The sequence below is a fragment of the Aphelocoma coerulescens genome, chromosome 6 (assembly GCF_041296385.1).
Source record: "Aphelocoma coerulescens isolate FSJ_1873_10779 chromosome 6, UR_Acoe_1.0, whole genome shotgun sequence".
Classification (NCBI taxonomy): domain Eukaryota; kingdom Metazoa; phylum Chordata; class Aves; order Passeriformes; family Corvidae; genus Aphelocoma; species Aphelocoma coerulescens.
The window spans coordinates 17,197,299-17,225,024 of NC_091020.1; the positions used below are offsets into that span (position 1 = coordinate 17,197,299).

General features: G+C 51.1%; 2 protein-coding genes and 1 long non-coding RNA gene across 4 annotated transcripts; 1 reads left to right on the top strand and 2 right to left on the bottom strand.

Annotated features, from left to right (window-relative positions):
• Window positions 1-932: 932 nt before the first annotated feature.
• Window positions 933-5,598, bottom strand: LOC138112767 (uncharacterized). The gene is made up of 2 exons (XM_069020364.1): window positions 5,591-5,598; window positions 933-1,512 (listed from the first exon to the last, which is right to left on the bottom strand). The coding sequence occupies exons 1-2, from the start codon at window positions 5,596-5,598 to the stop codon at window positions 933-935; spliced, it is 588 nt and encodes a 195-aa protein (XP_068876465.1).
• Window positions 4,916-26,936, bottom strand: PITX3 (paired like homeodomain 3). 2 transcript variants are annotated; one of them, XM_069019505.1, is made up of 4 exons: window positions 26,768-26,936; window positions 12,304-12,444; window positions 7,453-7,658; window positions 4,916-6,446 (listed from the first exon to the last, which is right to left on the bottom strand). In XM_069019505.1, the coding sequence occupies exons 2-4, from the start codon at window positions 12,410-12,412 to the stop codon at window positions 5,883-5,885; spliced, it is 879 nt and encodes a 292-aa protein (XP_068875606.1). In that variant the 5' UTR covers window positions 12,413-12,444; window positions 26,768-26,936; the 3' UTR covers window positions 4,916-5,882. The 2 variants fall into 2 exon arrangements, with proteins under 2 accessions (XP_068875606.1, XP_068875607.1); XM_069019506.1 differs by lacking the exon at window positions 26,768-26,936 and adding an exon at window positions 14,013-14,085.
• On the top strand, window positions 13,126-14,920 carry LOC138112420 (uncharacterized). Its single transcript, XR_011151731.1, has 3 exons — window positions 13,126-13,174; window positions 13,294-13,462; window positions 14,749-14,920. It is a non-coding gene; the product is annotated as an uncharacterized lncRNA (long non-coding RNA).
• Window positions 26,937-27,726: the final 790 nt, after the last annotated feature.

Consider the following 27,726-nt stretch of genomic DNA (forward strand, 5'->3'; position numbering starts at 1 on the left):
CTGAGTCTCAGGGAACACCACTAGCGATCGTTGACCAACTGGATTTAGCGCCATTCCCCACAACTCTCTGGGCCTGACACAAAACACTGAAGAAGTGGTATGTTCACAGTTGCTCTTTTTCTACCTAAACTGCCAGTCTTGGTGCTTCAGAGGTGATGCTCTGTGGGATGAGGTGAGCTGCTCCATCCCCCTTCCTCTGCAGGTGCTGCCCCCACTCAGCAGTGCAGAGCAGGGCTCTGGAGGTAGGGCTCTGCATCTCCAGAAGGCTTCAGCTCTCTAAGAGCTCTTTGTAGCTCCATCCATGCAGGCTGCTGGAGTGGGAAGTATCTTTCAAGGAGCAAGGATAAACCCAGTAGGAGGGTTTGCAGAGAGTATCTTATGGGAGCCCTTTCTCCCTTCCCAAGAGGCATTGCAGCTTTTCAAATGGCCACATCCCTCCACACAAAATAAGGATACTGCCTTTCCAGTGCTGTCAGGAAGCCTTGCCTTTCCCCCCGCTCCGCCGCCCTGTGCCTTCCCCAGGGAATGCAAACCATCAGCCAGCCCAGCATCAGCCCCTTTGCTCTGCTGTCCTCTCTGGCAAAAGAAGAGAGAGCAATAAACTTCCCGGACCTGGCTAGGAGAAGATTTTATATTGCTGTTGTTGTTTGACAAGTTGTCTGGAGTGCTGACCTGTGGGTGTGAGGAAAGTGGTGGTGCTTTCTGGGGCTTGGGGAGCTAATAACAGCACCCTCCTTTCCCAGATCAGTGCTATTTCCCTGAAGCTTCCTAGAAATGTCTCCACCTGGTACTTTGTGAAGAAAAGTCCTTCTTATGTGTGCTGGTGAGCTGAATAGATAGCAGGCCTGCTTTGGAGGGGATGTATCTTGAGGATTTGTCTGGTTTTGTTGATTGAGGGCACAGAGAGCAATCGGTTGCCTCCCGCGTAGGAATCACTGCTCAGGGGAAGCCGTCATCCCCGCTGAAGGCGTCTTTGAGGACCCTTGCACAGCTGGAACAACTTGTCTTAGGGGCGGATGAAGGGGTGTGCGGAGGGTGCAGGATGCAGGGGAGCAGCCCTGCAGCTCTGGCGCGGGCCGGGCAGAGGACGTGCTGCAGACACGGAGACTTAGCGGGGGCGGGAGTAGACGGAGCTCCAGGTTGCGAGAACCGGTGAAGCCGGGCTGGGGAGTGGGCGAGAGCGAGGGGGGAGGTTTTGCCGGAGGCCGTAGCGGTGCCGCGGTAGTGGGGAGGTTTTTCGCTGGCTCTATCCGTGCCGCGGGAGGGGGGCGGTTTTCCCGGGAGGTTTTCCCGGAGGCCGTAGCGGTGCCGCGGTAGTGGGGAGGTTTTTCGCTGGCTCTATCCGTGCCCGGGAGGGGGGCGGTTTTCCCGGGAGGTTTTCCCGGAGGCCGTAGCGGTGCCGCGGGCGGGAGCGCGGCACACCCTGCAGCCGCCGCTAGGTGGCGCGGCCGCCCGCGCTGAGGGCGCTGCCGCCGGGTCGGGCCGGAGCCGCAGCCCCGACGGCACCGGGCCCTGAACGGCGGCTGGGACCGCAATTAGAGCCACCTCTCACGGCTGTAGACCTATCTGAGCCCAGCTTTAACATGTGCAGCAGGGAGGTTCGCACCCACCCCGCGCTTCGGGACTCTACTGGCAGCACGCACCAAGCAAGAGCGGTCGGAACATCCTCCGCTCTGCGAGCAGGGCGCGAGCCAGGGACGGTGCCGTGCTGCTGCTCTGCTGACGGGAAGCACCGACAGCAGCGGCTGAGGACACCCAGCGCCGGTGCGCTGTGTTAGCCTTCAGACACAGCTGCGGGGGAGTGGAGAGCACAAGCCAGGATGGTGATGGGGACTAAAGTCTGGCCTTGAGTAAGAAAAGTGCAAGGAAGAGAGTATTTAGATAACCAGGATTTTTTCAGATCCTCTCGGTGTGGTGAACATCACACAAAGTAATCTCAGAATTAGTCGTTGTTATCTACAAGAATTCCCGAGGAATTTCCCCCTCTTCAAAATGGGGACTGGGGCCAAAAGCCAGGAACTGCTCACAGTTAAATCCCCCCTCAAAAACCCATAAAAACAAACAAAAACCCCCAAACAAACAAAAAACCCCACAGCAACAACAACAACAACAATGAAAAACCCCAACTAAACAAAAAAAAACCCAAAACAAAACACCAAAAAACCTGGATCAAATAATCTCACTATGTGTAACACTGGAGATGAGCAGGAGCTATGTGGACACATCAAGAACAGAATCTGGTCAAAATAATCCAATTTTCCTCTCTGACAGGGTAAGGGCATGGTGACAGAGAGCCTTGGCTGCCAGTCAAGCGGCTTTTAAGGGTGATCTAGATGGGATGTTGGGTAGGTACAAAACCCATTGGATAATTATACCCAGAGAGTTATCCACAGTTCACTGTGGAAAAGGAAGGGGTCTGTTGAGTGAAATTCAGGGACATCTGTTGTGGGTCTGTTTTTGCTCAGCACTTCCATTAATGATCTGGATGATGGAGGAGAATGTGCACTTGCTAAATCTGCAGATTGGGAAGTATCCAGTGACAAAGTTATTTGCCTAACAGGTCTCCAGAATAAGCATGATCCTGCTAAAAATCACATGCTTGGGGTTGCAGTGTCAGCAAGATACATCTGGGGGGGGTATTGGGGGCTTTTGAGAGTGAGAAGTCCTGGGTAAGGCCTGTAGAACACCTGCTGAGTTTGTGCTGAACCAGAGAGCATGATGTCCAAGCCCTGGCCCTGTGGGGAAGAAGCTGAACGTGGGAGGCTGAACTGGCTTAGCTGCACCAAGAAGGCAGGTGACATTTGTCAGACAGGGGACATCTCCCAGAGTGCTCTGCTGCCAACTTGCTCAATTAATTATTTGCTGTTGGCCATCTCTGTTTTCTGTAGATTTTAAGGCTTTTCTGGTGGTTGTGTCAGTTGTTAGGTACCATTGTACAAAGTGCTCTCAGCTCAGAGCTGGTGTGTGGTTTGCCATCTGGTCTGGTGCAATACCTCTAACTGCAGAAACAGACCCCACCATCTTCTCCATCCAGCATGGGAAGGGAAAACTTGAGCCAACTTGCCAGGCTGCAGAGCCACTGGCCACATGTACCAGTTGCCTGGTGTGGGTACTGAGTCTGTCCTGTTTAGGAGGTCTGGAGTAATGTTGATTGAAATGACTGCATGAAAAACCTAAGGCTGAAAAATCAGGACCTAAACCAGGTCTTGACTTTTCCCCACCAGCTCCCAGAGGAGATAATGAGAACCATGTGCTGGAGCTGGCCTTCTGCTCGGCATAGCTGGACATATCTTTCATCCACTGAATCCTGCAACAGTCAGCAACAGCCAGTCTTGTACTGCTCCCCCCAGCCAAACATCATTTTCTCTGTAGGACAAGTAGAGGATCTTCACAAGCATCAGAGCAGCATAGAGAACCACCAAGCACAGGGTGGAGGGGCAGTGTGTGTGGAAAAGGAGGAGAGGAAAAACCAGGTGTGTAAAGAGTTCAACTCTTCATCAAGGCAGTAGGAGAGGATTGTGGCACCACCTGTCTTGGGTTACCAGGGGGAGAAGGTGAACTCCGCTATGAGTTGGGCTCAGTGGAGGAGAGGGTATTAGAGAGAAATATTAGGCTCTTCTTTCTTCCCAGAGATGGAAGAGTCGTGTCAGAGAAGGGAGTTAAGCACAGTAGCACCAAGATGAGGTGTGTATTTGGTGGAAAGGCTGCTGGATGGCAGCTCCAGCACAGAATGGAAATTAACCACTGAATCTACTTCAACAGCACTGGTGCCCAGCAGCAAGGTAGGATCCAGGTTACAATGAAAGATATGGTCTGGGATGGACTGTGTCTATGTTTTATATGTTTGCACTTGATCTTTGAACCCTTCCACTGGTAGCTGTTTCAGTGCAGGATATCTTGGCTCCCTCATTTTAGATTAGCTCAGAGCAAAACATAATTTGTTACAGTGAGGGTGGGCTGACTCCTGCAACTGCTTTCAGCATCTGCTCATGAATACCTTCAGTAGCAACTGCTCCCTGTGGAAGAGGCTTTGACAAAGACTGAGCAGTCTATATGCTTGGTTTGTGAGTGACCTCTTACTGTGTCCTAGTGAGGACCCATTCTTAGCAAAGAACTTGCTTTCTCTGTGCATGCTGATGATATTGCAGAACATGGGTTATGCCAGATTTGCCTGTCCTATTCTTCCTGGTAGGAGAGTTTGTTGTGAAGATATCTTGGGACTGTTTTTTTCTATCTAAAGAGGAAAGTAAAATATTGGAATTGTGTTTCCCCCTTGAAGTTTGTGCTTGATGAAGGGAAAGGTGATTGTACTGGGTAGAGATGTCCTGCTCCCCTGCTGCATGTGAAGCTTCCTTGGGCTCTTGGAGGGACCAGCTGCCTCCCTCTGCATTGTGAAGCAGGAGCTTTTCTGGGTGCCTGTATAGCGAGAGGACCACCTCTGTTTTACAGCTTTCCCAACAGAAACTGAGCAGGGCAGGTTGCTGCATCTGGCCTCTTCCTTGGGGACCACTGCTCAGTTTGAGAGTGCTTGGGGAGATTCCCCTGCCCTGGGCTGTGGGAGCCCAAAGGCACTGGCCTCATCCAGCACAGTGGGGAAGCCTGAGCCAGAAGATGCTCAACCTTCCTGCTGCACTGCGTACATGCAGACAGGGAGCAGGGTGGGGACTTGTTTTCCTCTTCTTACTGTGTGTATGGGCTTTCGTTGTTCTGAGGAGCCAGGTATTTGATTTATAAGTGAGGAACATGGACTACTCTTCCAAACCTCAGCCCCTGGTCCAGCTTGGACTGCCTCATGCTGGTGCTTCTAAGGATGCTCACCCTTGCCTGGGCTGCTGGCACTTGATTTCAGAATCTTCAGATGAAGGTCCATGCTCTCAATAACCACACAAGCAGAAGCTTAAAGGATTTGTGCCAACTTTTATTATCTTTTTTTGGAAATGGGATTTGGGGAAGGGAAGGAGATGTGCAAGGAGGAGCTGATTGTTGCAAATGGGGATATTTAGGGGGTATGCTGGCAGCAGTGTGTCTGACTGAAATGACTGAAGCAGTAAAGCATGACAGCCAGGACACTGCCTCAGTGGGTGTGCTTCCTTTACAGGGTTTTTGGTTTTGAGGTCTACTTTGTAGGTTATTTCACATACAAAACAAGAAAGCATATTTTAATGTCTCTATATGTATTTGTATATATATAGGATAGATATATATATACACACACACATATTTTATATTCTTACAACCCCCAGCTCCTAAAGGTTTCAAGTCTGAAGGGCCATATATATATATACGCATTATAAAGAGATGCTAATTGACTGAGACAAGGCTTCCTTACTGGCTGCATGATAAATAAATGGGCAAGGTATCTTTCATCAAAATCTTGCACATGTGCAGAGAAAATGGTTCAGCCAAGCACCAAGTGGCACCCTCCCCAAGCTGTCCTGTCTCTGGCTATTTCCTGCAGGGGTGGTGTGCAGCTGCCCATGCTGTCCCAGGGATTTGGGGGGCTCACCCCTGTGGGGCTTGGAGGGGCAGATTGAAACATACTTGGTTGTGCTGCCCATGGATCAGGCACCCTGCATGTTTGGCCTCCTACTTCGCCATGGGGCTTCCAGTAGACTGTTTAGGTTTATTTTACCATGGAGGAGAAGGTTTGATGGGCAAGAAGGGAAGGGGTTTTGAAGGGGAAACTCAGTCAAAATTCACCATACAATAGACAAATCTTCATAAAGGTTCGTCTGCCTGCTCATTCTTTTCTCTCTCTCTCTCCCTCTCCCTCTTACGCTCTCATGTTCACTCTCATTCTCTGCAGGACGTATGCTGTTGTAGGGCTAAAGGTCTCCTTTTGTCAGGCTAAGGTCAAGTCCTGGTTGGCAGAGGGCAGCCCTTCATACAGGCCTGTCCACAGCGTACTGGCAAGGGCTCAGGTTGGAAGCTGCCGTCTGCACTGCCGGGTAGGTGAAGTTGGCATGCTGCTTGGCCTTCAGCCGCAGGCTGGCCAGGCTGGAGTTGCACGTGTCCCTGTACATGTAGGGGCTGGCTGTTGAGGCGTAAGGACAGGCACTGGATGAGACAGCAGAGTTGAGGCTTGGGCTGTTCAGGTTATTGATGTTTCCCAGGTTGTTGAGGCTAGAGGCTGGTACTCCGGTCACCGCAGAAGGGACCATGGATGAAGGCATGGTCATTGAGGTGATGGAGCTGGGCGGGGAGAACATGGGCTGGGAGGAGAGGGGACTGACGTTCATGGAGTTGAAGAATGGGAAGCTCTTGGCCGAGAGCGGACTGCTGGCAAGCCCCTTGGTGGCCCAGTTGTTGTAGGAATAGCTGGAATACATGTCATCGTAAGGCTGCATCAGTCCATTGAACTGGGCTCCGAAGCTGTTCTTGCACAATTCAGCCTGTTGGTTCCTCTCTCGTTTCCTCCACTTAGCTCTGCGGTTTTTGAACCAGACCTGCAAGAAAGAGAGAAGGAGGGCATGGAAATTGCTTTGGCTGTCCTTGCAAGGGGGCTTGCCCTGGTTTCTTCGCCCAGCAATTCAAGAGCTGTTGAAGAGCTGGCGATCCTCCCAGGGAGATGGGAGGCTGAGCATCAGGAAAGAGCTGCAGCAAGATGCCTAGGCTTCAGGGTCATCTCCCAGCAGGAATCACCAGGTGGTCCTCAGCCAACAAACAAAAACCCAAACCACTGCCATTTCACAACACACAGAATAACCCACCTCACTCAACAAACAGATGCCCTTTATATGGGAAAAAGAGAACAATTCTTGCTGTTATTTCCAAGTGACCACAGCCAGGAGGAGGGGTTGGGGTTGTGTGACTTGGGAGCAAAGTATTTGGGGGATGTGGCTTGAGAGCTGCTGAACAAAGGAAACAACTTCTTTTGTTTTGACTTCACCTCAGGACTGGCTTGGGGTGGGATGTTTTAAGTCTGTCTTCTAACAGGAAAATCTGTTAGTGGGGCTCAAACAATATAACTTCCTAGAGCATGGAAGCTGCTGGAAGGCTATTCATGGTGCTGCTAACTCATATTTCTAGTAGCAGAGAGAAGCTCTCACTCCAGCTGGAGCCCTGCCACACCATGCCTGTGACTGCACAGTGGTTTGGGAATCCAAAAAGGTGCCCTCCAGCAAGGCTAAGGCTGGGGAATTATAGTACTGCAAGGAAGGGGTCTGCTGGAATGAGGCAGACAGCTGGTGGGGCTCTGTGGGGCAGAGCCTGGGCTTTGTATGTATCTGTATAATTGCAAGGTGGCCCTGGATGGGGAAGGCACCACCAGCATGGGGTATGTGTGTGGAGGGATGTGTCAAATCTCAAGTGCAGACCCTGGTGAGGTGTTTCCGAGACGGGGAAATTTTCTAGTGCTCCTAATTCCTTCCTTGGTTTGGGGACAGCTTGGTCATGCATCACAGCATGCATCACAAGCTCAGGTCCAGGAAGGTGGAAGGGCTGCAGTCCTACCCGGACTCGTGCCTCTGTCAGGTTGGTCCAGACTGCAATCTCCTCCCTGGTGCTCATGTCTGGATAACGGTTTCTCTGGAAAGTGGCTTCCAGCTCTTGGAGCTGCTGGCTGGTGAAGTGCGTCCTCTGCCTCCGCTGCTTCTTTTTGAGCGAGCCGTCTTCGGGGTTGGAGTCGTCCGTCTGGTTTTGCTGGGACTTCTCAGTGTCTGTGTGAGAAACAGAAAGATGGGAGAGATCCCCTGAATTAACTTGTGGGCTTGGATGCACTTGGGGAGCCTATCCTTGGGGCAACTAGTGCATGCTCAGTGAGATCCCCCTCCACTGCAGTCATCAGGAGTGGTCCCATCTCCCTCCCTTGTCCTTGCAAGCAGGCATCCATCCAGCACCAAAACCAATGGCCCCTTCACGCAGCAGAGTTTGCCTTTGTTTAACTGCCATAATAGATGTTAGCTTCAAAGTGACTGGTTTTAGATTTTCCAAACTTCCAAAATCTGGTTTTCATTTGTCACAGTTCACATGGGGGATGGTGGCAGAACTTACCCCGATCAGAAGGTTCTTACTCTGCTTAAAACTCTCTGCCTTAAGGTGTCCTTTAGAAAAACTGAATGGAAATTGACACTTATGACACAGCAAAAGATCCAGTAGCGTTTCTGTGGACAAGTCATGGGAAAAGGCAAATTGATAGCAAGCTGAGGCTCTTCAATTAATTAAACCTGAGGACCACAAATTTTCACTCCCCTTGCTCCTTTACCTTCTCACTTAGGTGCACACCTTTTGATTTTTTTAAAAATAGGAAAAGGCCTCTCTTAGACCATACCATGAAGCACTCCAGCATCTCCCTGTCTTTCTGCCCCTGCCCTTCTCCTGACTCACAGATCCTTCTCCTAGAGGCAGTGTCTCTCGTTTCACTGCCCATTAAATGAACATCTCAAAACTCTCCAGTGGTCACACTGGTATCACACTGAAATGTACTGCTCAACCTCCTTCTGGGCATCAAGTCCATGTCTGCACGCTGAGCTTTTGGCTGTTGTGGGTGGAGGTGGCAGCCAGCTGCTTCCCTGTGCCACAGCCCTTTTTGGGGGCTGTGCAAATCCAAGCAGGCAAAATGCAAATAGGGGCAGAATGCACATACAAATATCTTCCATTCAGTTGTCCTCCACAGAGTGCCCAACTGCTCATATGTGACATTTTCTTTTATGATGGAAGAAAGCTATAGCTTGTGTTTAATTCTGCTGGGAATCAAGACAAGTCACCACAGAGGAAAATTAATAATTTCTGATGTTCAACTCCCCCTTCCTTTGATCTAGAAGCCAGGTGAAGCTTTTTTCATTTTCATTTCCAAATGAAAATCAGGTCTTCAGCAGGGAGTGGAGGTGTTCTTTTACAATGGGAAATAGTCTGCTAAACTAAACAGAAATTTTTGCAAATAGCTCCCAAACTGTTCCACTTGGAAGAAGTACCTGTACAAAAATCCTGGCATCGTTCTGCTAAAATTGAAATTTTTGTTTGGTTGAAGTTCTTTGAGTGGAAGCTAGCTTAAAAGGCTTCAAAGTCCAGAAAAATCTCAACATGAAGGTGTCTGGTGCAACCCCTTAATGGGTAGGGAGGAAAGGAGACAGCAGCCTGGAATACAGTTGAGTCAGTGAAAAAAGGGATTCCTCAAGTCAAATGGATGTGCTCTGGAATAATAGGCTCTGTCTTTTCCATTTAATTTTTATGGGGTATGAGAGAGGCTTAAAAGCATCTGAGCCCCAACAGAAAAGAGACTCTGCTTCAGGGCAGTGCTGTGCCAGCAGCAGGTGCTTTAGCAGACCCCAGACCTGGAAGATGCTCCTGTCTCAGGAACTTGGTGCCACTACCCTGCTCCTATGACAGCCTGTTAATTTACAAATATTTTCCTACTGTTCCTGGAAAACCCTCCTTGTACTTGCCTTTCTCCAAAGGGAGCAGTGCTGGAGTTGTAGAGAGAATTTGCAGGAGAGGTTGCAGGAGAGGTGCTCGCTCTCCATGGAGGAAACCCTGGGTGTGGTCAGTGGTTTGCTCCCCACCAGCCACCTCTGCTTCTGTAACCCATCTGATACTATCCACCAGCAGGAATGTGAATGCAAGGACAGTGAGATGGCCACTTCTCACAGCAGCAGGTTATAAGTTTGTTCTTCTGAGCAGGAAGGTGCCACGTCCTATTCCCAGCACCAGGACCAGTTTGTGTTTCCATGCAGGGTATACCTCTACAAGAACTTTCCCAGCACACTCTTGAAACAAAGCCATAGAAATTGAAAAGCAGAATGAAAGAGCTTGGTTGTGGTCTTGTGGTACTCTTCTCATTTTCATGAGTATCTTTGTTTGTGGATTTCATATTCAGAAGAATTCTTGAAAGTGTGCTCTTGGTGTGGATTTTTTATAGTGGTTCTGGCCTAGGAGATTAATCTGATTTCTCTAACTCAGTGCTCTAAACCAGTATTGGATGTGGGAGATTCCTGCACTATCCATCTCCAAAAGAGATTAAAAGGGGAGTGATGCCCCCCATCTGAGCTTGTTATTAGGAATGGCTCAATACAGATGAACCGACAACGTTTGGTTTGTTTGTTCATCTGCTGAGCCTGGGTTAATTAGGAGCCTGATGCATACAGGGGATGTGTTCTCACCAAAGTCCCTGACAAATATTCATTTCTAAAGGGGCTGCTGTGAAGCAGGAGGCTATGTCCTAATTGGGAACTCCTGCCCAGGACTGCCCTTTTTCACTCAGGAAAAAAATAGACCAAGAGAGAAAGAAAATGGAGTGAAGGTATCACTGGTTTATGGGCTACATCTGGGTGAAAGAGACCACAATGTATCTTCTCAATACCCTCTGGTATACCTACTTTTCATAAATCTTAAGTCTAAGGAGAAGTAGGAATCTGTTTGAGCCTTGAAAAATCTCTGCAGTTCATCTTGGTGTCCTTTTTGTTTCCATACGTGCTACCTGTGTCTCTTTCTGTGTCATCTCTTTTCTGTTTCTTCTATAAGCAGGGAAGAAGAGTCCTCTGTAAAAGGTGCAGAGTTTGGACTGGTTGCAGTAGGGACCAAAACTGTGGCAATACAAGGGAAAGAAAGGAGCCCACAGAAAGGATGTGGGTGCCCTGAATCCATGCTGAGGAGTACAGTATGGGGAGATGTGGGGCAGTTCTTTACCTGCCTCACTTCTCATCCTTGCTCTCCCTTGACTGGTACTGCCTGATGAAACCTAACAGAAGGGGGTGTCACAAACCATGGCATACTATTGAAGGACACTTGAGATCCCTGGGTGCTGAGCCCAGACAAGCAACGTTTGTGTTCACTTCCTCAGGATCTCTTACTGTGTGGATGAACGAAGCAGGGCCAAGGAGAAGTAGGGAGGCTGGTGTCTTGAGGGGAGTCAAGAAGTGCTGGAAGTGCAGCCCTGCCCCTGTCCCAGGCAGCCCTTGGTAGCCAGCTCTATTCTGCCTGACACTGCTGATTCATGGGCTGCCATCAGCCTCTGGTGCAAAGGGACAAGCTGCCAGCATCTTCACGCAGGTAGTGCTGACAAACAGTCACCTCCCAGAACCTCTTTATTTCTAGACTGCTTAAGACAGTGGGGAGTGATGTAGCCAGGCATCCAACGTTTATTGTCACCCCAAAATAGGTTGTGGAATACATCTTGTACATGTTCGCCCACTCAATGAAACGACTGTGGCCATAGCTGGAATTAGCTGCTCATGCCTAATGGAAAAAAAAGTCAGTGCCTAAATTGGCAGTTCTACAGCATGCCAGGGTGGGCTCAGTAGGGAAGGCCACTTGAATGGAGACACTGCCATGCATCCAAAGCAGCTGACGAGAAGCCACTGAGCTTGGGGATGTGCCCAACTAAGGTACGTGTGCAGTGGGGAATTTGTCGGGTGGATTCTCTGACTCTAGTTATCCCAGTGTAACTCCCTTTATGATACTTTCTCTGGGGAATTTTAATCTGCATCATTATCCTTATTAGCTTTTGCATGCGGGTGAGCCTGGAGGCTTTACACGGAGAGCAGCGGGCTGTCCCCGGCCCTCACTCCCTCATGCTGGCACTGGCAGAAGCAGCTTTGCATTGTCCTGACACATCCAGAATAACAAGGGATGCAGTGGTAACTGGACAAATGTAAAATCCAGAGGAAGCCATAGCATTTGGTAGCTGATTTCTGAACAGGTGTGAATGGTGATGTTTCTTATTCAGAGCCTGATAAAGATTCAGCAGGCTTGGCGTTTGTTCAGTCTTTGGGAATGGTCAGAGGCACCTCTGTGGGAGAGCAGCCGAGCAGTGCACCAAGGCACAGGTGAGGAGGCTTTTGCAGTTAAAGCAGGAGCAAGACAGTGCTTCCCTTTCATCTTATTGCCTGCACCTGGAAAGTTCAGCCCAAGATTTACCTTTATCATGGAAAGTTTAAACCTAAAAAATTTAAACAGAGGTAAAAAAAATTAAAGGGCAGTTTAAAATTAGGTATAGTGTTCTGTGTATTATACTTCCTATGTTGTGGGGAAAGCTCTCCTGCTCTGGGGATCCTGTTTAGGCAAATACAATAAAATCTTGATTGGGCTGTGACCCGACTTGTCTGGCCCCAGCCTGCCATGGGCTGTGCCCTTGTGAGCAGTGGCTTCCTGCAGCCAGGACCAAATGACCCTTCCAATAGCTGTCATTGTAATATGCACCCTTATGCCTTCCCCCTGCTTTTTGGGACAGCCATGCTGCTATGGCACTGTGCTGGCTCCCAGTACAACAGGAAACTGTCCCTCTGGGAGCACTGCAGCCACTGGCCACCCAGATCCACCCACAAGGATGGGTCAGGGTCTTTCTTGCATCTTGAGCCTTGCACTCACCACTGTGGTCCTGCCCTTTGCAGCTGTGCTCGTGTTGAGGAGTTCCAGAGTCCGAGAGAGACAAGGCTGGGCTGCGAGCCTCTGCATCTGCCAGCAGGTTGAAATCCATGGGGCAGAGATGGGCAGTGGAGGAGGAAGAATCTGAAAAACAGTAGTCACAGGGAGATCAATCTGTGTGTGTGACCTCTCCTCACCACCTCCAGCAGGCACCCGCCTTGAGGAAAGGTCTAGGAAAAGCGAAGGATCCCTGTGGGTTCCTTGGACACCTTTGAGTTTCTTGGCTGGAAAACAGACATACTGGGCTTTCTGCTGAGCTTCCCTATAAATCAAAGATCATCTAGTGACACTTCTATTTGCAGCCTTCAGAGAAAGAGCCTCCAATTTATAGGTGACATTCAGACTGAAATAGCAACGCCGGGAGCATGCTGTGTAATGGAGATCTGAGGAAGTGGTTCTGGGCCAGCCAAGGGCTGTTAGCACCTTCCCCAGTCATCCCACCTCTCCCATCCTCCCTGCCCAGCTTCCCTCCTCTTTCTCCCTTGTTTCTCCACAAGCTGGCCAAGCCTAAGTAAAGCTGTCCAGAGAGTACTACATGCACACATCCCAAAAGAAAAGCATTCCTGTGCCTGGCAGTGATAGGAAGGCACATCTGCCTGCACAGCCACTGCTACAAGCAGAGACCCAGGCAGTGTAAGTGGACTCCTTTGGGGTACACAAGGACCTCTGAAACCTGAATTAACATGGGAATCACATTTCACACCCTTAGGTGCCTGGGAATGAGTGATCCTGGCTGCAGCAGGAGCTTGCTTCCAGCCTTAGATCATCCTGACTGAAGGCTCCCCATGTCACCTCAAGAGACTGGCCTGTGCTGGTGAGCCATCTTCCCTGGCTGAAAGCTTCCCAACTGGGAAGCTGTCAGTGCTGATCCCCACGACTGCCAGAACCACTGTGACTCTTCTGCCACCTTTTTCCCCACCCCTCTCTCCCAAGATCAATTATTTTCATCATTCACTTCCTTATGGACCCTGCACCCTCCACCTGTATTGCCTAAAGGAGATCAGCTGAGAGCACCACTTTGTTCTGGACCACATCTGATGCTCATGAAGAGGCAGACATGAGGGAATAAGTGTTCCAAGCCTGGTCGCATCCCCTTGGAAAGGTGAGCTAGCCCTGTGTTAGCCCCTAACCTGAATTTTGGATCATAACCCAGAAAAATGCAGGATGTTTCACTGCCACCAGTACACAGTTTATGAAGGCTGAATCACTTTGAGGGGACCACAGCAGCTTCTGAAACTTCAGCCACCCTCAGCTGATACCTCAACTTCCCAGATAGGGATCCTTTTCCTCTAAAACACAACAGCTGATGCATTGTGCCAGGATCTGGGACCCCTGGGTTTAGGGAGGTTTGGACCGGGTGTTTGGGACTTTCAGACTTTAGGTGGAGATCAGTTGTGAAAGCTGGATTCTGAGTGATGAAGGATTGCCCAGCCCCTCAAATCCACGTGTGTCAGGGAGGGAACATGCTGAAGACAGTCTGGACTGTGTTAGTTTTTAGACATGTAAACAAGAGATTAATCACTTAGCTGTTGCACCTCCTTTGGAGGTAGATGACAGTGACTAAGAATGTATTTTCAGAGCTGTCTGAAGTCTCCTTTAGTCAATTTGCACAAGGTTGCCGCCAGGGCCCTTGGCAGGGCTGATCCCCATACCTGTAGTGTGCTTCCCAGGCTGTGGTGAGAGGGCAAGGAGCCATTTCTAATGGTTATCTTGCTGGCTTTTCTGCAGCAGATGTCACTCACAAAACCCCCGCAGTCTTCCTTGCTCTTTGCTTCGCTTGATTTCCATTCACCGCCTCTCCCAGGTGCTGGTGGGGCAGTCTCAACACCAGCCTCAGTCAGTGCTCTCTGGAAGCAGCGCCTTATGAAGCAGGACTCGATTCTGGTTTTCCAGACCTTTGCCTTGCTTTGGGATTTTCCTCTCCTGTGGGAGAGAAGTGTCAGGACTCTGTCTTTGCCATGAGGCTGGTTTCCATTTCCACTTCGTGGCAAGCCTGACCTTTGATGTCTGCTGGCTGTGTTAAGCTCCTGGCAGCAGCCAGGCACAGCCCTGTTGCTTTTTGCTGTGTGTACATGCATGAAGTGATGTGACAGGGGCTGTGTTTTCTTTAATACCTTTGCATGGAGTAGGGGAGTCCATCTGCTGCTGATATTGCCATGGCTTTTAGCATTACTCTCAGAATTATGCAGAAACGCGCAGTGAATTAATTCCATGGATTAAGTCTTGATTAAGATGTGTGTCACTTTGCTGTCTCAGAATTTATTAAGAGCCCTTCTTGAGTCTGCAGCAGATGGAATTTCTGCCCAATGTTTGTAGATGATAATTTCCCCTCTTCTACAGCCATTTGCATATGATTGCATCTGTCAAGCACAATTTCCTCTCTTCTAGGGCTCGACTCTGTACTGGACGATTTAAGGAGGAATTCAGATTCTTGCCTTGCTGTAACTCAAGGACAGTGTTCTCCTGTGCAGGGTCCTGTTTGCTCTTTTTTCCACATCTTGCATTGCTTTAATCTTTGCAAACTAGAGCAAAGATAGGAAAACCAGGGGGGAGTATCTTACACAGGTAAGGTTCCATAGGCACATAAGGTTCCATAAATGACAACACAAGCTACAAGGCTCAGGAGAGCCTAGTCCTGGTATTGAAAATTTGTGCTCCATCCTGGGCTGCACCAGTGCAGTGGTTGCAAAGCTGATCCAAGCTGCTGGATACAACATAGCATGCTTGCCCTGCCTCAGAGATACAGTGGGCACTTAGATTAAAACTGGCTATGAAGTGTGGCCAGTATTCGAGTTTAAACAGGGACTTTGTGGCTGAGCACAAGTTTGCTTTGAGAACTAAATTTAAAAGCAGGAGGATTTCAGAGAGGAGATGTTTTATGTATATATGTAATTACATAACCTATTGCATGTACTGTATGTGGTGGCATCAAGGAATGCCTTCTCAGTTTGCTGTGAGAAGGTCATGGAGAAGCAAAAGCAAGGGGATAGAGGGATCTGCTCAGCATGATTATAAAAGCAGGAAAAGTCTGCAATGGGGACAGCATGTGAGCTCTGTACCAATGTATTTACCCAAAGGCAATCCCATGCTACTGACACAAAAGGCTGTAAGGTAGTATTCTAGATTATATAGCCCTTTTGGATTTTAAAAAAGGAGCTTTTGTCCACATTGGCCAGGTCTTGCTGTAGGCAGAGACATTACGAAAGTCAATGCTAAACCTTCATGGCATTTCTACTAAGTTGTTTGCTCAGTCTCAAGGAATTAGTGAAATTGGCACCTCAAAAACATTTTTAGATAAAATCAAATTTACCATCTTCATCTGATTCTTCATCTCACTTTCTTTTAATATAAAAGTATGGTTTCTTTAGGGACAGCTCCTGTACTAGCAACAGGCAGCCAGGCTTGCTCAGGGGCTTCAGTTTTTTGCAAAACTAGCCATGATTCCTAGTCTGCTCCAGCAACTATAACTCTTTCCATGGATGTATGTGAGTGCTCCTGAGATAAAGGTTCCCAAACCTGTAACAAACACATCTCTTCTTCCAGTCACCGCTCATCTGTGTCATCTCCTTGGTGCCCATGTGAACATGCTGCGGCCACCTGTGCAAGATCCTCCAGTCAAAAAGGGACTTGCCGTCCCTGCTCCATGGGCATGGTGGAGGGCAGGGAAAGAACAGTCCTGGCTCTAGGCCTTTTCTCTTTTCAAATTCACCCCTTTCTATTTCTGTGTCAGTTCCTGACTGCCCAAGCCAGGGCCATTTGGGCAGTAGAAGGAGAACAGTGAGGAGGGCAATCTTGTTTACCTGAAAAGAGAAACAAGGGTCCCTGTGACCCATCTCCTGGTTCTCAGTAATACACTGTTCCATCACCTGGGAGCAAAGAGGCTTTTGCTTGGTTTTTTTTTTTTTTTTCTTTGAAAGGGTGAGAAGGAAACATAAAAGCTGACTTCAAGCCAAGTAAGGCTAATTATAGGGGTGGCTTTTGTGATGTGGGTCTTGCCTGTTGAGAGCTGCCTAGAGATTGACTAGTGTGTGATGCTTGACTCTGCACTACCATTGGGGAGCAGGCTTCCTGCTGGACCTGCTTTGGCAGGTAGATCTGGAAGTGAAAAGCTGTCTCTTGCATTGTTTTGATGTTATTTGACTACCTGTGGGCATGCAGGGATGCTCTAGCAAGGACCTGATGCTTCAAGTTCCAAGGTAGCAGCACAATGACCACTGATGTCCCAAGGACAGGAGGGAAGCCTTAAGCCGGCCTCTCTCAAGCAGATCAGCACAGCCCTGTGCATGTGAGTTTCCTGCCTCCATCCAGGGCCATAGTAACTGAATCTTCTGCTTGGAATTGCTGATCTCCACAAAGAGTTCAGGGTTAACCCTCAGGCTGAAAGGTGCTCCGCAGTCATTTGTGGGGAAGTGTCTTTTCTTTCTTTCATGCATCCCCTGAGGTGAATGTATGATGTTACACTAGATTCTTAGTGTCAGAGCTGTCTTCCTGCTCCATCAATTGCAGAAGTCAAACAACTGATTGCTTCACTCCTCCCATGCTCGTGTTCCCTGTATGCTGGCTTACTTTTAGGAGAGACAAACATTTGGGACTCTGTTTAACTGTACATTTTCAGGAAGATGATCAGCCTCTGTGCTTTCGTCCCTGTGGGAGGCTGAGCTAAGGTGGAACAGCCCCTGCCTCTCCCTCTGCCGCTTGTCAAAGAGGAAGTGATTGAGACTGTGCCTGTTCCCTCACATAAGAGCATTTTGTTTTCTGGATCCATGTGTTTGTTCAGGGGATGGTGCCATCAGAGTGCCTGTGGGCTGGAATTACAAGTGCCACATCAGCCCAGCACATGAACTGCACAGCAACCAAGATTCTCTTTGCTGGCCAACACAAGTGCTGCCTGTGAAGGGCTCTTTCCCTGCTGCTAGAAAGCAAGAAGGATGGCATACAAAATGAGTTAATATTTGTGTCCTCGAGACTATAGAAATACAACTATGGGGAGACCAAGGTCACCCACTGCTAAACATCTCAGTGTAGCTTTAAATCTCTAATCTTAATGGAATTGCAGCAGGAACCAAGAGCAACCATTAATCACTGGAAGATAAACAGCAGCAGCCAACTGGTGACCCGGAGCGCAGGGCCATTATGGGACAGGAGAGCAAGCTGCCTGCCTCCAAAAACATCAGGCTGTGCACAGCCTCAGGCTGCCTGAGCAGTGGTTTCGGGTGCACACTCAGAAGTGGATCATCAACCTCCAGCAAGGGCTGAGTCACAGGTTATAATAAACTTTATTTCTCGATTTAGTCCCTACAGCTGGGCACTAACCCCTGAGCTCCTGAGGGAGGCTTCGTAGCGGTGTGTGTTGCTTTGAAGCCTGGAACATGGTTTAGGGATTTTATTCCTCTCATCAGTAGAAATTGACAAAGCTCCCTGAGGCACTTAGTGGCTTTGTTGTCAGAGCAAGTTGTCTGGCACTGCCCCACACAGGGATTGGGCTGCAGAGCACTGACAGCCGTGCATGGTGCCATGGAACTGCAGTAGCCCAAGCTCTTGCTGCCAGGCTTCCTGGCCACAGCCAACAGCAAGGATCTGAGAGCTGGCAGCTCTCTGGCAAGGAGGTCCAGGTTGCTTCTCTTTTTGTACATGGCTCTAAGGAGAAGTTTCCAATAATGTGAGGTGGGAAGAGGGAGAGGAGGTAAGGTGCTGCTGCTGACTTGTCTTATGATGTAGGTACAACTATTTGACTGTTCTGGGACTGTATCCTTCATTTCAGAAGTCATGTAAATGAGCATATCTGAACTGGTGAAGGTAATGAAGCAAGATTCCTTTAAGTGCTTTCAGATCCTCAGATAAGAGGTGCTAGGAAAATGCCCAACCACGCTGGACACTGCCTAATGCATTTCCTGGGGGCTGGAGGCAGCCTGCAAGATGAGATCAGGCCACTCGCTTCCTTCACTTTGACATGAACCTCCAGCTGCAGAAGAGGATGATGGCTGAAACCTCTGCTCTGGGCAGCAGAGGGTTAATAAACTGCCTGTATTCCGGAGGATTATCACAATGGAAGTGTCCCAAGGATTGACAGCTCCATACCCATGTCCACAGCAAAAAAAGCCCACAATGGAATGTGTCCCGTTCGCTTATTTGATGGGCTGCACTATGCCCCTGTGCTGTGGAAGCGCCCTGATGTCACCATGCCCCATACACAGTGCAACATTCCCCCCAACAGGTGTGTCTGCAGTCTCCCAGACTGGTGCAGACCCCACCAAACTGAAGCACAGAGGCAGGGTAATGTGCTTGGGCTTGGCTTAAAGCAAGTTCTTTGCAGTAGTATCTTTGGACCTCAGTGCTGCCCTTAGCCTACCTAGATAGTTTCTGAAATGGCACACAAAATCTGGAAATGAATTGCTAATCCTAGCACAGAAGAAAAGTCCTGCCAGACTTTCTGCAAAGTTGGGATTTTTTCCCTAAACTAAACATTCATACTTCTTGCATTCTTGTAAGCATTGTACTTCAGGTCTCACTGTGTCCAGCTGTGTTTTCAGTATCCCTTGGATGCTATGCCTCAGTGGGCTGTTTGGCACCTTGGATCTATCAACCAGGACTAGGATTTTCATTCTAACAGACCGTGCAGTTATATTAATAAGGTTACGCTTTGTTATGGCTTATTTTGTTTGTTAGGCATCTGGAACAAAATAAATCAGCAAAAACTCAGTTTTGCCCAAACAACATTTGATCACACAAAGTTGCTGGCATGGTGCGGATCCACCATGCAGGAGTGCTGGGAGTGAGAGCACGGTCTGCAGTTATGGGAGAAGAAGAGTCCTTTAGGGAAATTAATCCCTTTGTTTTGGGGAAGGGAGAAAAAAGACTGATTTCAGTAAGAAGTTCTGCCTGGGAAAATCTTGCAACTAACAAAGGATCTGCTAAAGCGGAGTGCCAGCACTGGCCTGGCCGGAACATACTGACTCTGCTCATCCCCACCTGCCCTTGCCCACTCCTGCAGCCCCATCAGGCTCCAAGGCGACCCATGCCACTACTGAGGGATCTCCCTGCATCTGCATGAGAGAAACAGCTGCACAACCACAGCATACAAGGGATCGTGATCTCCTCTTGCAGAGCCAGGAGCGAGACGAGACAGTTGCAAGCCAGGATCCTGGGCAGGAATGAGAGGTGCAGGCAGCCTGTCTGCAGCTCAGGGCTGGACACGCGCTGCTCATGCAGCAGCAAAGGCCACCAGGGCCTGGCATCAGCAGATCGGTATGTGTTGCTGTATTTAGTTGGGCAATTGTATGAATTTGACTAATTATTCTGGCAGTCAAAGGAAACTGGCCTGATTCCTATGGGGGCTGTGCTTGCAGAAGCTGGGCAGGGTCATTTCTGTATCTCTATGGCTGTAAAGTTGGCTCATTTTAGGGAGGCCCAGATAGCTCTGTGACTCCAGCTGCTGTCAGGAGATTTGTATGCAGATGGAGAGCAGTGGATGAATCAGATGTTATCAAAGATGTAAATGATTCTCACAATTAGTAAACACACTCAAGAAAGCCCCTCATCAAGTGGGCGATGCAGGAGGTTGTAGCTCGAGAAGGATCCCCGGCCATCAGCATGTCACACCACTATGGCTGTGTGACCTCCATGCACTGTAGAGCTGCCAGTGTCTGCCATCCCTCAGCACTTCTGGAAATCCTTTCTGGAGAACTTCGACTTGATCATAAACATTTGTTCTATGACAGAACTCGGCAAAACCAGCCGCTAGAAAGAAGCTTTTCTGGAGGGGAGGGGTGGTACTAGATCATTGTTTTAAAACAACCTGTCAGAGCCCAGTGGGTTGCAGAGCTGCAAAGGGAGAAGGGGTAACTGCCACGAGTTCTGTGATGGCCCCACCAACCACCATGGCCAACGAATAGCTCTGTTGTTTAAGGAAACAAGAGCCCAGAAACTGCTGGCTTGCTCCGAGGGATGTGTTGTCTCAGTACAAACCCGCAGCGCCGGAGGGAGCCGATGTCTGTTATGTTTGACTGTAAAGTTTCCTGATGATTTGTCCTTTTTTTTTTTCCCTCCCAAGTAATTTATATTTAAATTTTTTTAAAGCTCTCTGGCAGGAAGATCCTTGCAGGATGAAGACTGCCGTGAATAAAACAAGTGGATGATCTCAGCTCACAGTATCCCTCCCCTCTTCCTTGCGATACTGCAGCTGGTAGGGCTGGGGCAGGAGGGGGGTGGCTCCGGGAGAGATGCTGGAGCTTGCTCCCTCTCCACACTCCATCTTTATGGACCTTGCAACATGCCCTGAAGGTCAGCCTGTTTACCTAGACACTGTTTGAAGGGGCGAGGGAGGCAATTAGCAAACACTGCCAGGGCCGATCCCGCAGTGCTTCGCACGCGGCCTGTGCCGGCAGGATCGGGCCCGCGGAGCGCCCGGTTTTCCTGTCGTGCACCGGCCGCGGACGTTGTGCGTATCGGGGGCGAGGAGGAGGAAGGGCGGGTGGGCAAGCAGAGAGAGCTAGCAGCCCCTCACTCCCGGAGCGTGTCGCCCAGGGGCCCCACTCGAGGCCGTGGCGTCTTGCGTCCCTAAATCCACGGACACAACAGTCATTGCAAAAGCAAAAACAAGAGGTTTGACTTTGGGGATCCTGAAATGCAGTGTGTTGCCTAAGGACTGTGTACAAAGTCTGCCTCCTTTTTTTTCTTTCTCCTCCACCCCTACTCCACCTCCCTCCCCTCCCATCCCCCCCCGCCAAATCCTCAGTTTTTCCATCTGCTCGAGGCCGCATCCCATGCGGAGCCCCGGGAGGTAGGCAGTTTGGGTGGGTAGGAGAGGAAGCTGCAGAGCCCTAATTACTCAGCCAGTCTGGCCCTCGGGCGATCCCATCAAAGCGGCTCGGAGAGAAAAGGGATGGGGCAGAAGGATGTGAGCCATCTCACAACTCTGCTGCCTGGGTCGCACCACGTCCCGTCCAGGGGCCATCCTGCTCCGGGGACGGGGCTGTACAGCCAAAAACGCCTCTGCCCGCCCAGACCCTGTCGCCCTGTGAGCAACCTCTCCTGCAGCTCCAGGGCCCGGGAACGGCTTGCTACTCGGGCATATCTAAGCTCAGGCACGGGGGCACCGTTGTTAAAACCCACCCAACACAAAGTAAGCTGCAAAACCCTTTTAAATGGGACAAGAAAGTCCATATTTTTCATCACTTTGGTATTTCTCCCTGCTTAGGTATGGATCCATACAGAGACCGACCTTTATAGCTCCATTAATTTACCATAACAATCTAATTTTTAAAAGTTATTCTGGTACATCCACTCCTCTAAAAAGTCTTATTTATTTTATTTTGGAAGAAAACCTCCATGCATTTACTTTTAGAAAACAGCCTTGAAATAAATGCAAAAAATCACCCCCCCCCCCAACCCAACTCATAGAACTGGTAGTTGGGATATTGTAGCACCAAAAATAAAACTGATGGAACAAAAAGGGAATTTCATGTGGTTTTCATTGTCAAGTCTAAGCTCAGAAACAAACAGGAAATAAAAATGGCTAAAACAAAAGGGATTTCTTTTAAACTGTGTTCAAATCTAAGTGGGGAGCTGCTTTATGTGGGAGGGATTCTATGTTTATTTGCTTTTAAAAAAAAGGAGTAAATAAAAATGTCCACATGCAGACAGGTCAACTTGATTTACCATTAAATCTTCATGTTTCACAATGGTAATTTATAATCAACTTTTTAAAAGAAAATTAGACTCGTATAAATGGCGGCATTGGAAAGGGGAGAAAAGGCAATGGGTGGTGGGAAGGCTGCTTCTGCTTTAAATGAGGTTGAGGGGAAGAAGGAATAGAGAGAGAGAGCTGAGAGAAAGAGGTAGAAGTAACTGTGAACCTCTAGTCATTTGTTTTATTCCATCTTTGTACTTTTTCAGTTTTTGCAGAGAGCTCGGCGGGTGCTGAGCCTTTCAGCCTGAGCCACACCATTGAAGCTCCCCAAGTAGCTATTTAATGTATTTATTTGAAAAGAACAGCCTGTAGGATCAGCGCTACATGATTCAGAGTGGCATATGTGCTATATCCTCCCAACAGAAGTGTTTCTTAAGCTCTCAGATTTGGGATTGTGAACTTGTTTGCTACGGGTTTACAAACAGGTATCTCAATCACAGCAGCTCTGATGGTGATTTTTAGGGGTTAATTTAGTACACGCAGGACACAGCTCCCCCAAGCTGGGAATCTGCTGAGATCCCCAGTAACTACAGCCCCATTAATGCATTTCAGAACATTTTGAATAGTTGAAAAGTCAGAGGGACAAAATTAATATCAGTTTCTGCAAATCCAGCTCTGGTTTCCCTCCTCTTTTGCACTATTCAAAAGGGTGTAAAAGTTTATTTTCTGGGGGAACTATGGTTTAGGAGATAGCAAAGAGCATCAGATTGAGGGTCAAGGGACAGAGGCTGCATTTCTGACTCAGGTAATTCTGCCACAGCTCAGTTTCTCCTCCGCTCAACAGGGATATTTCCCTTTGTGCTAAAGCATCGAGAGACCCATGTATGGAAAGGCTAGAAGGCTCCTGAGGAGAGAGATCATAAGGTTCACCTCTTCAGAAATTAGTGCTCCAAGGCTGAACCTATACCCTGCAAATCAGTAGGAAATTTCCTGTTCATGAGTAGGAGATTGGTTCTCTCCCTGAATCTGCTTGGTAATACTCTGACATTGATGGGAAGAGAGTGACTTCACTTGCTGACTCCCCACCTCTTTTTAAAGCCTAATAACAGCAATGTCTCTCAGCTCCTGCCTGGCTAGATCTCCTAGGTCTTTCCTGAAAAAAAAGGTCTAATATTTAATTTTTTTGCCAAAGCCCTATTCAGAATAGAACAGAAACAGATCTATTGCTAGCCATCCAAAATGAATTGCTCTGGCCAGGCTGCCATACCTGTCCTCCTCTGGGGTCAGAGGGAGATAAGGATTCAAGCAACTCCTTTCCCACAGAAGTGACCCCCTCCTTTGCCGAGTCTGGCCCTGGTCTCTTGTGCTGCCAAGCTTCCAGGATCAGCCCGTGGACTCCCTTAAATACCCCAAGGAAGCCCAGAGCTAATAACCAGCTTCATTCAATTCCCAGTCACATTATTATCCAATCTGCCAGAGGCATTAATATTCAGAGGTGAGGTGGGAGGAGGGCAGGGGTGCTGGTGAGGGGGAGCAGCACACAAAGAGGAGGAAGGGAAGTGTGGCGGACTGGCCTCAGAAATCTTTCTCCAGCCGTCCGAAACCCCAGCCTATTTCAGCTGGGTATTGACAATAGAGGGTTTTTCCAACAGCCTCAGCACTAACTTCAATACCAGCTGGTAGAGACTGTTCTCCAGCCAACAGCAAATGCCCAGCCTTGGCACAGCCTAATGCCCTCGGCCACAGTGGCCCACAGCAAGAGGGGGAGCTTTACCCCCTCTGCCATCAGGCCCTAAGTAAATAGCAATCTCCCATTTTTAAACAACCAGATAAATAGCTGAGCCTGCTCAGAGATGCCACAGCCTCCTGTTTCTGACCCTCCTCTCTCCATGGCCCCACAGTCTCATCCCGTTGCCTTCCTGATGGAAGGCACACAGCTTGAAACCAGCAGTTCTCCCCATCTGGGACTTTGTTCCCAGACCCAGGTACCTCCCCTGTCCCCAAGGCCAGGGCACATGTGCCAGGTCACGAGACAGACCTCATGTCCCCTGCTCATCTCATCTTCCTTTTGGAGCGGTCTCCTAGATCAGGTTTCTGGCTTTTTCTTTTTGGCAGTCTCCAAAGTCAGCCTCACCTCTCAATCTCAATGTTTTGGGTAGCATCTGACAGAGATACCTTTTTTTTTTTGCCAGCTCTCCATAGGGTACATTAACCAATATCTTTGCAATCCAGTCACAATTTGCAGATCTATTAATTGCCTGAATTAAGCCCTTATAGAAATGTAATAGATATTAATTGAGGCTTGCAACAGTTTCTCTGAAAAAGATTAATATTGTTTTTTAAACCACTGGCTTGGAGAGGCATATAGGTGGGCTTGCATGGGCAGAATCTGGGCTGCAGGTCAGGCAAACACAGGAACTACAGTAAGAGCAGGAAAACCACCGCCCTTGCCCAGACCCCTCTCCAGGCTGGCAGGGAAAGACATCTCTCTGTGAGGTTTCTTGTGAGGAGTACTGGGCATGGTGTGACAATTTGCTAATGAAAAATAATTTAAAAAAATAAAATCAAACTCTGCTCTGCTCGAGCAGACATTTGCAAAAACTGAAAGCAGCTACCATGATCTGACAGTCCCTCAGGAGCTAGCAGGCAGCCCTTTGTCCCTCACAGCAAGGCACCATCAAAGCCTGCACAAACACCCATCCGCTTCAGGTCACCAGCAGGCTGAGGGGCTTGGACGTGGGAGCCAGGGAAACCCTGATCCCATCGCCAAAAAGGTGGTCCTTTCCCTGTCTTTGGAAGATGGGACAGGAACAGAGGTGAGATTCTGAAAGACACCTTCCTGCGCAGTTCCTTTTAGCATCTCCCGAAATTGCAGATGGGAGAGAGCCATTTCATCCCTAGTATCCTGCCTTCCAGGCCACAGGCCATGTGTGGAAGACCCACAAGTTTGTCTGGGGGACGCCAAATTCCTCTCTTTGCTCTCAGCACTGGACTCCACTTAGAAAGTGGACGGATCGCGGGCGCATCAGTCGGGAGGCTGCTTCCCTCCCAGGTGAAGGAACGGGGCAGAGATGAGGGATTCGTTTTGATTTCTGCACCGCCATCTCGAAGCATCAGCCGGGTGCGGCGGCCGGGGGCTCACCTCCAGGCTCTGCCGGGCGCCGGCGTCCTGAAGCAGCGTGTTCCTCTGCAGCCGCCCGTGCGGAGCCGAGCTCTGCACCCGGTAACCCGGCGGGCCAGGCGGGGAAGGGGCGCGGAGCGCCGGGAGTTCCGGCCAAGGGACTGCTGCCCCGAGCTGCCTAATGCCAGCGGGGAGGCGGGGGGGCTGCGGCAACCCCCGTCAGGGCTCTGGCACTGCCGGGGGGGAATCCACCCCCCTCCCCGCTCGTCCCCTCAGCTGTCCAGCCGCGGGGGCGCCGGGTGAACGGCCGACAGGTGTGCCCCGCTCGGCGGCACCGGGCCCGCCGCCCCCCCTCCCTGAGCCCGCTCCAGCAGCTGCAGCGAAGCGCGGGCATCGGCCCCCGCCTCGGTCGCCCTCCCCCGCCGCAGCCGCGGCCAGCCGGGACGCACCCGTTCCTTACTCCCGCTCCGAGGAGGAGGTCGGGGGGAAGGACAAGGGGGTGCCGCGCTGGCGGGCTGGTTCTTCCCCCGGAGCAGCACTCGTTGAGCGGGGAATAGACGGGGCAGCACACGGTACCGGGCTCCGTCAGGAGCCCGCTGCAGTTGGCCGGGCTTCCCGGTCACTCCGCGGGACGGAGAGACGCCGCTCTGCACCGTGTCCCCGGCGCCAGGGAGGCGGGAGAGCCCGTGCAAGGGCCCGGAGGCCCGAGAGCCGGTTCTGCCCGAAGCCTCCCAGCGCCGGGCAGCCGCGCTCCGCCGGGGAGGCTCGATGCTCCCGGCAGAGCTGCCGCGGGGTCGGCGCTCCCTCCCCGCGTCCCGACCAGGTCGGTTATACCCGGTCGGGTCCCTGGAACCCCGTCCGCCGGCGCGCCACAGCCAGCGGCGTCCCGGGGCAGATTCGCTCCGTCCGCGGGGGCCGGCTCGCTTCTCCCCGGCTCTACAGGGAGGTCGACTCTGCTGTAAACAGGAGCCAGCCCATTACATAAATATCATTTATCCAACTGTCCAAAAGCCGTCGGGCTGCCTTCCTTTTCCCCGGCGACATCTCCCCGCCTCTGCTCCCTGAGCCCTTCTCCCCCGGACCCTACAGACAGCTGAGCCGCAGCCCACAGCGCCGTTATTTACAGCGAATCCCGGCTAATTTAAACAGCCCCTGCCCCACTCGCCCGAGTGGAAAATGACTAAGTTTAGCAACTGCGAGAGACTCCAGCAGCGCTTGTCGGGAAGGGGCCCGCGTCGGCCCCGAGGGGACGATCGGGGCTGCGGCACCACGACAGCGGCGAGCAGGGGGTCGCTGGGCCGTACAGGGGCAGTGGAAGCGCCCCGCTGCCGGGCGGACAGCGCTCCCGGCAGCGATGGGGGACAGCTCGGCCGCGCACAGCCCCGGAACCCTGTTGGATGGTAGGGCAGGGCTCGATCCGCCCGCTCTCACCTGGTTGCCGTCCCCTGACCCACGGGAGGCGACGGAAAGCCGACCTCGCGCGGGACTGGGACTGACCCCGTGCTGCCAAGCAGAGCACACCGAGCCACCCCGCCGGGGATGCTCTTACCCTGTGCCAGCATCGAAAAGGTTACGGCCGGCCAGGCTAGTATGAAGGGGCTCAGGGAGAAAGGAGGGGAGAAGCTCGGCCGGAAGGCCGGGGACGGAAAGGCACTTACAGCAGCTCCAGATGCGGGTTCGGCTGAGCGGACTTAATCCTGCGAGAGAGACGAAGCTGACCCCCGCCCCGCGGCCCAGGCTGTTCTGCCGCTATCAGAAAGTAAATCCCCCGGCTCCCCAGCCACTCTGCGCGTCGCTGCCGGCCCGCGGCTTACGGGGAGGGCGGAGGGCGCCGGCCGACTGCCTCCCATTCACCCTGGCCATTCACTTTATGGCGGGCGGCCGGCGCCCCCCGCCAGCTGCACCGGGCGCCCCGCTCCCGCCCGCCCCATTCCAGCTGCGCCCCCGCCGCCGCCCGCCCCGTCCAGCGCCCCGCCCCAGCACCGCCCCTCGCCCGCGCCGCCCAATCGTCCCGCGGCTCATTTACATACTGCAGCAGCTCTGCTCCCGGATTGGCCGAGACGGGCGGTGGGCCTCGCCCCCCGCGCTGGCCCCGCCCCGTCCCGCGCGCCGTGCAGGGTGAGCGGCGGGGCGGGTGTGGGGACGTGTCCCGGGCGCGGGGCTCCGTGCACCGCCAGCCCCGGCGGTGCGGACATGGTCCTCCTGGACATGTACACTGATATACTGCTCTTATCGCTGCACATGCTGCGTGCCTTGTTCAGTGCTTGGCGATCCGCTACTCTGGAGCCCGCGCTGAGCATCCGCTCCGCTCAGTACTGGCGCGGCGAGCCTGTTCGGGTTTTGCAGTTAGAGCCACCAGCCAGCCAGGGGTTTTTTTGGGGAAACCAAGTCCGTAGTCAGCTGGAAGCAGTTGGAAGCGTTCCCCTGCACGATGGAGCAGCAACTGCAGGGGATGTTTAATCACAGGGTAGTTACCGCACGCACTGTTGCGGCTCTAGGCGGTACCGGGAAGGGCTTCTCTGCCAATACTATGCCGCTCCTACCGGGACACGGAGGCTGCCGGCTTTGCGAGAAACACCGCGCTCCAGCCCACTGATGGGTCTTCTGGAGCCCAAGT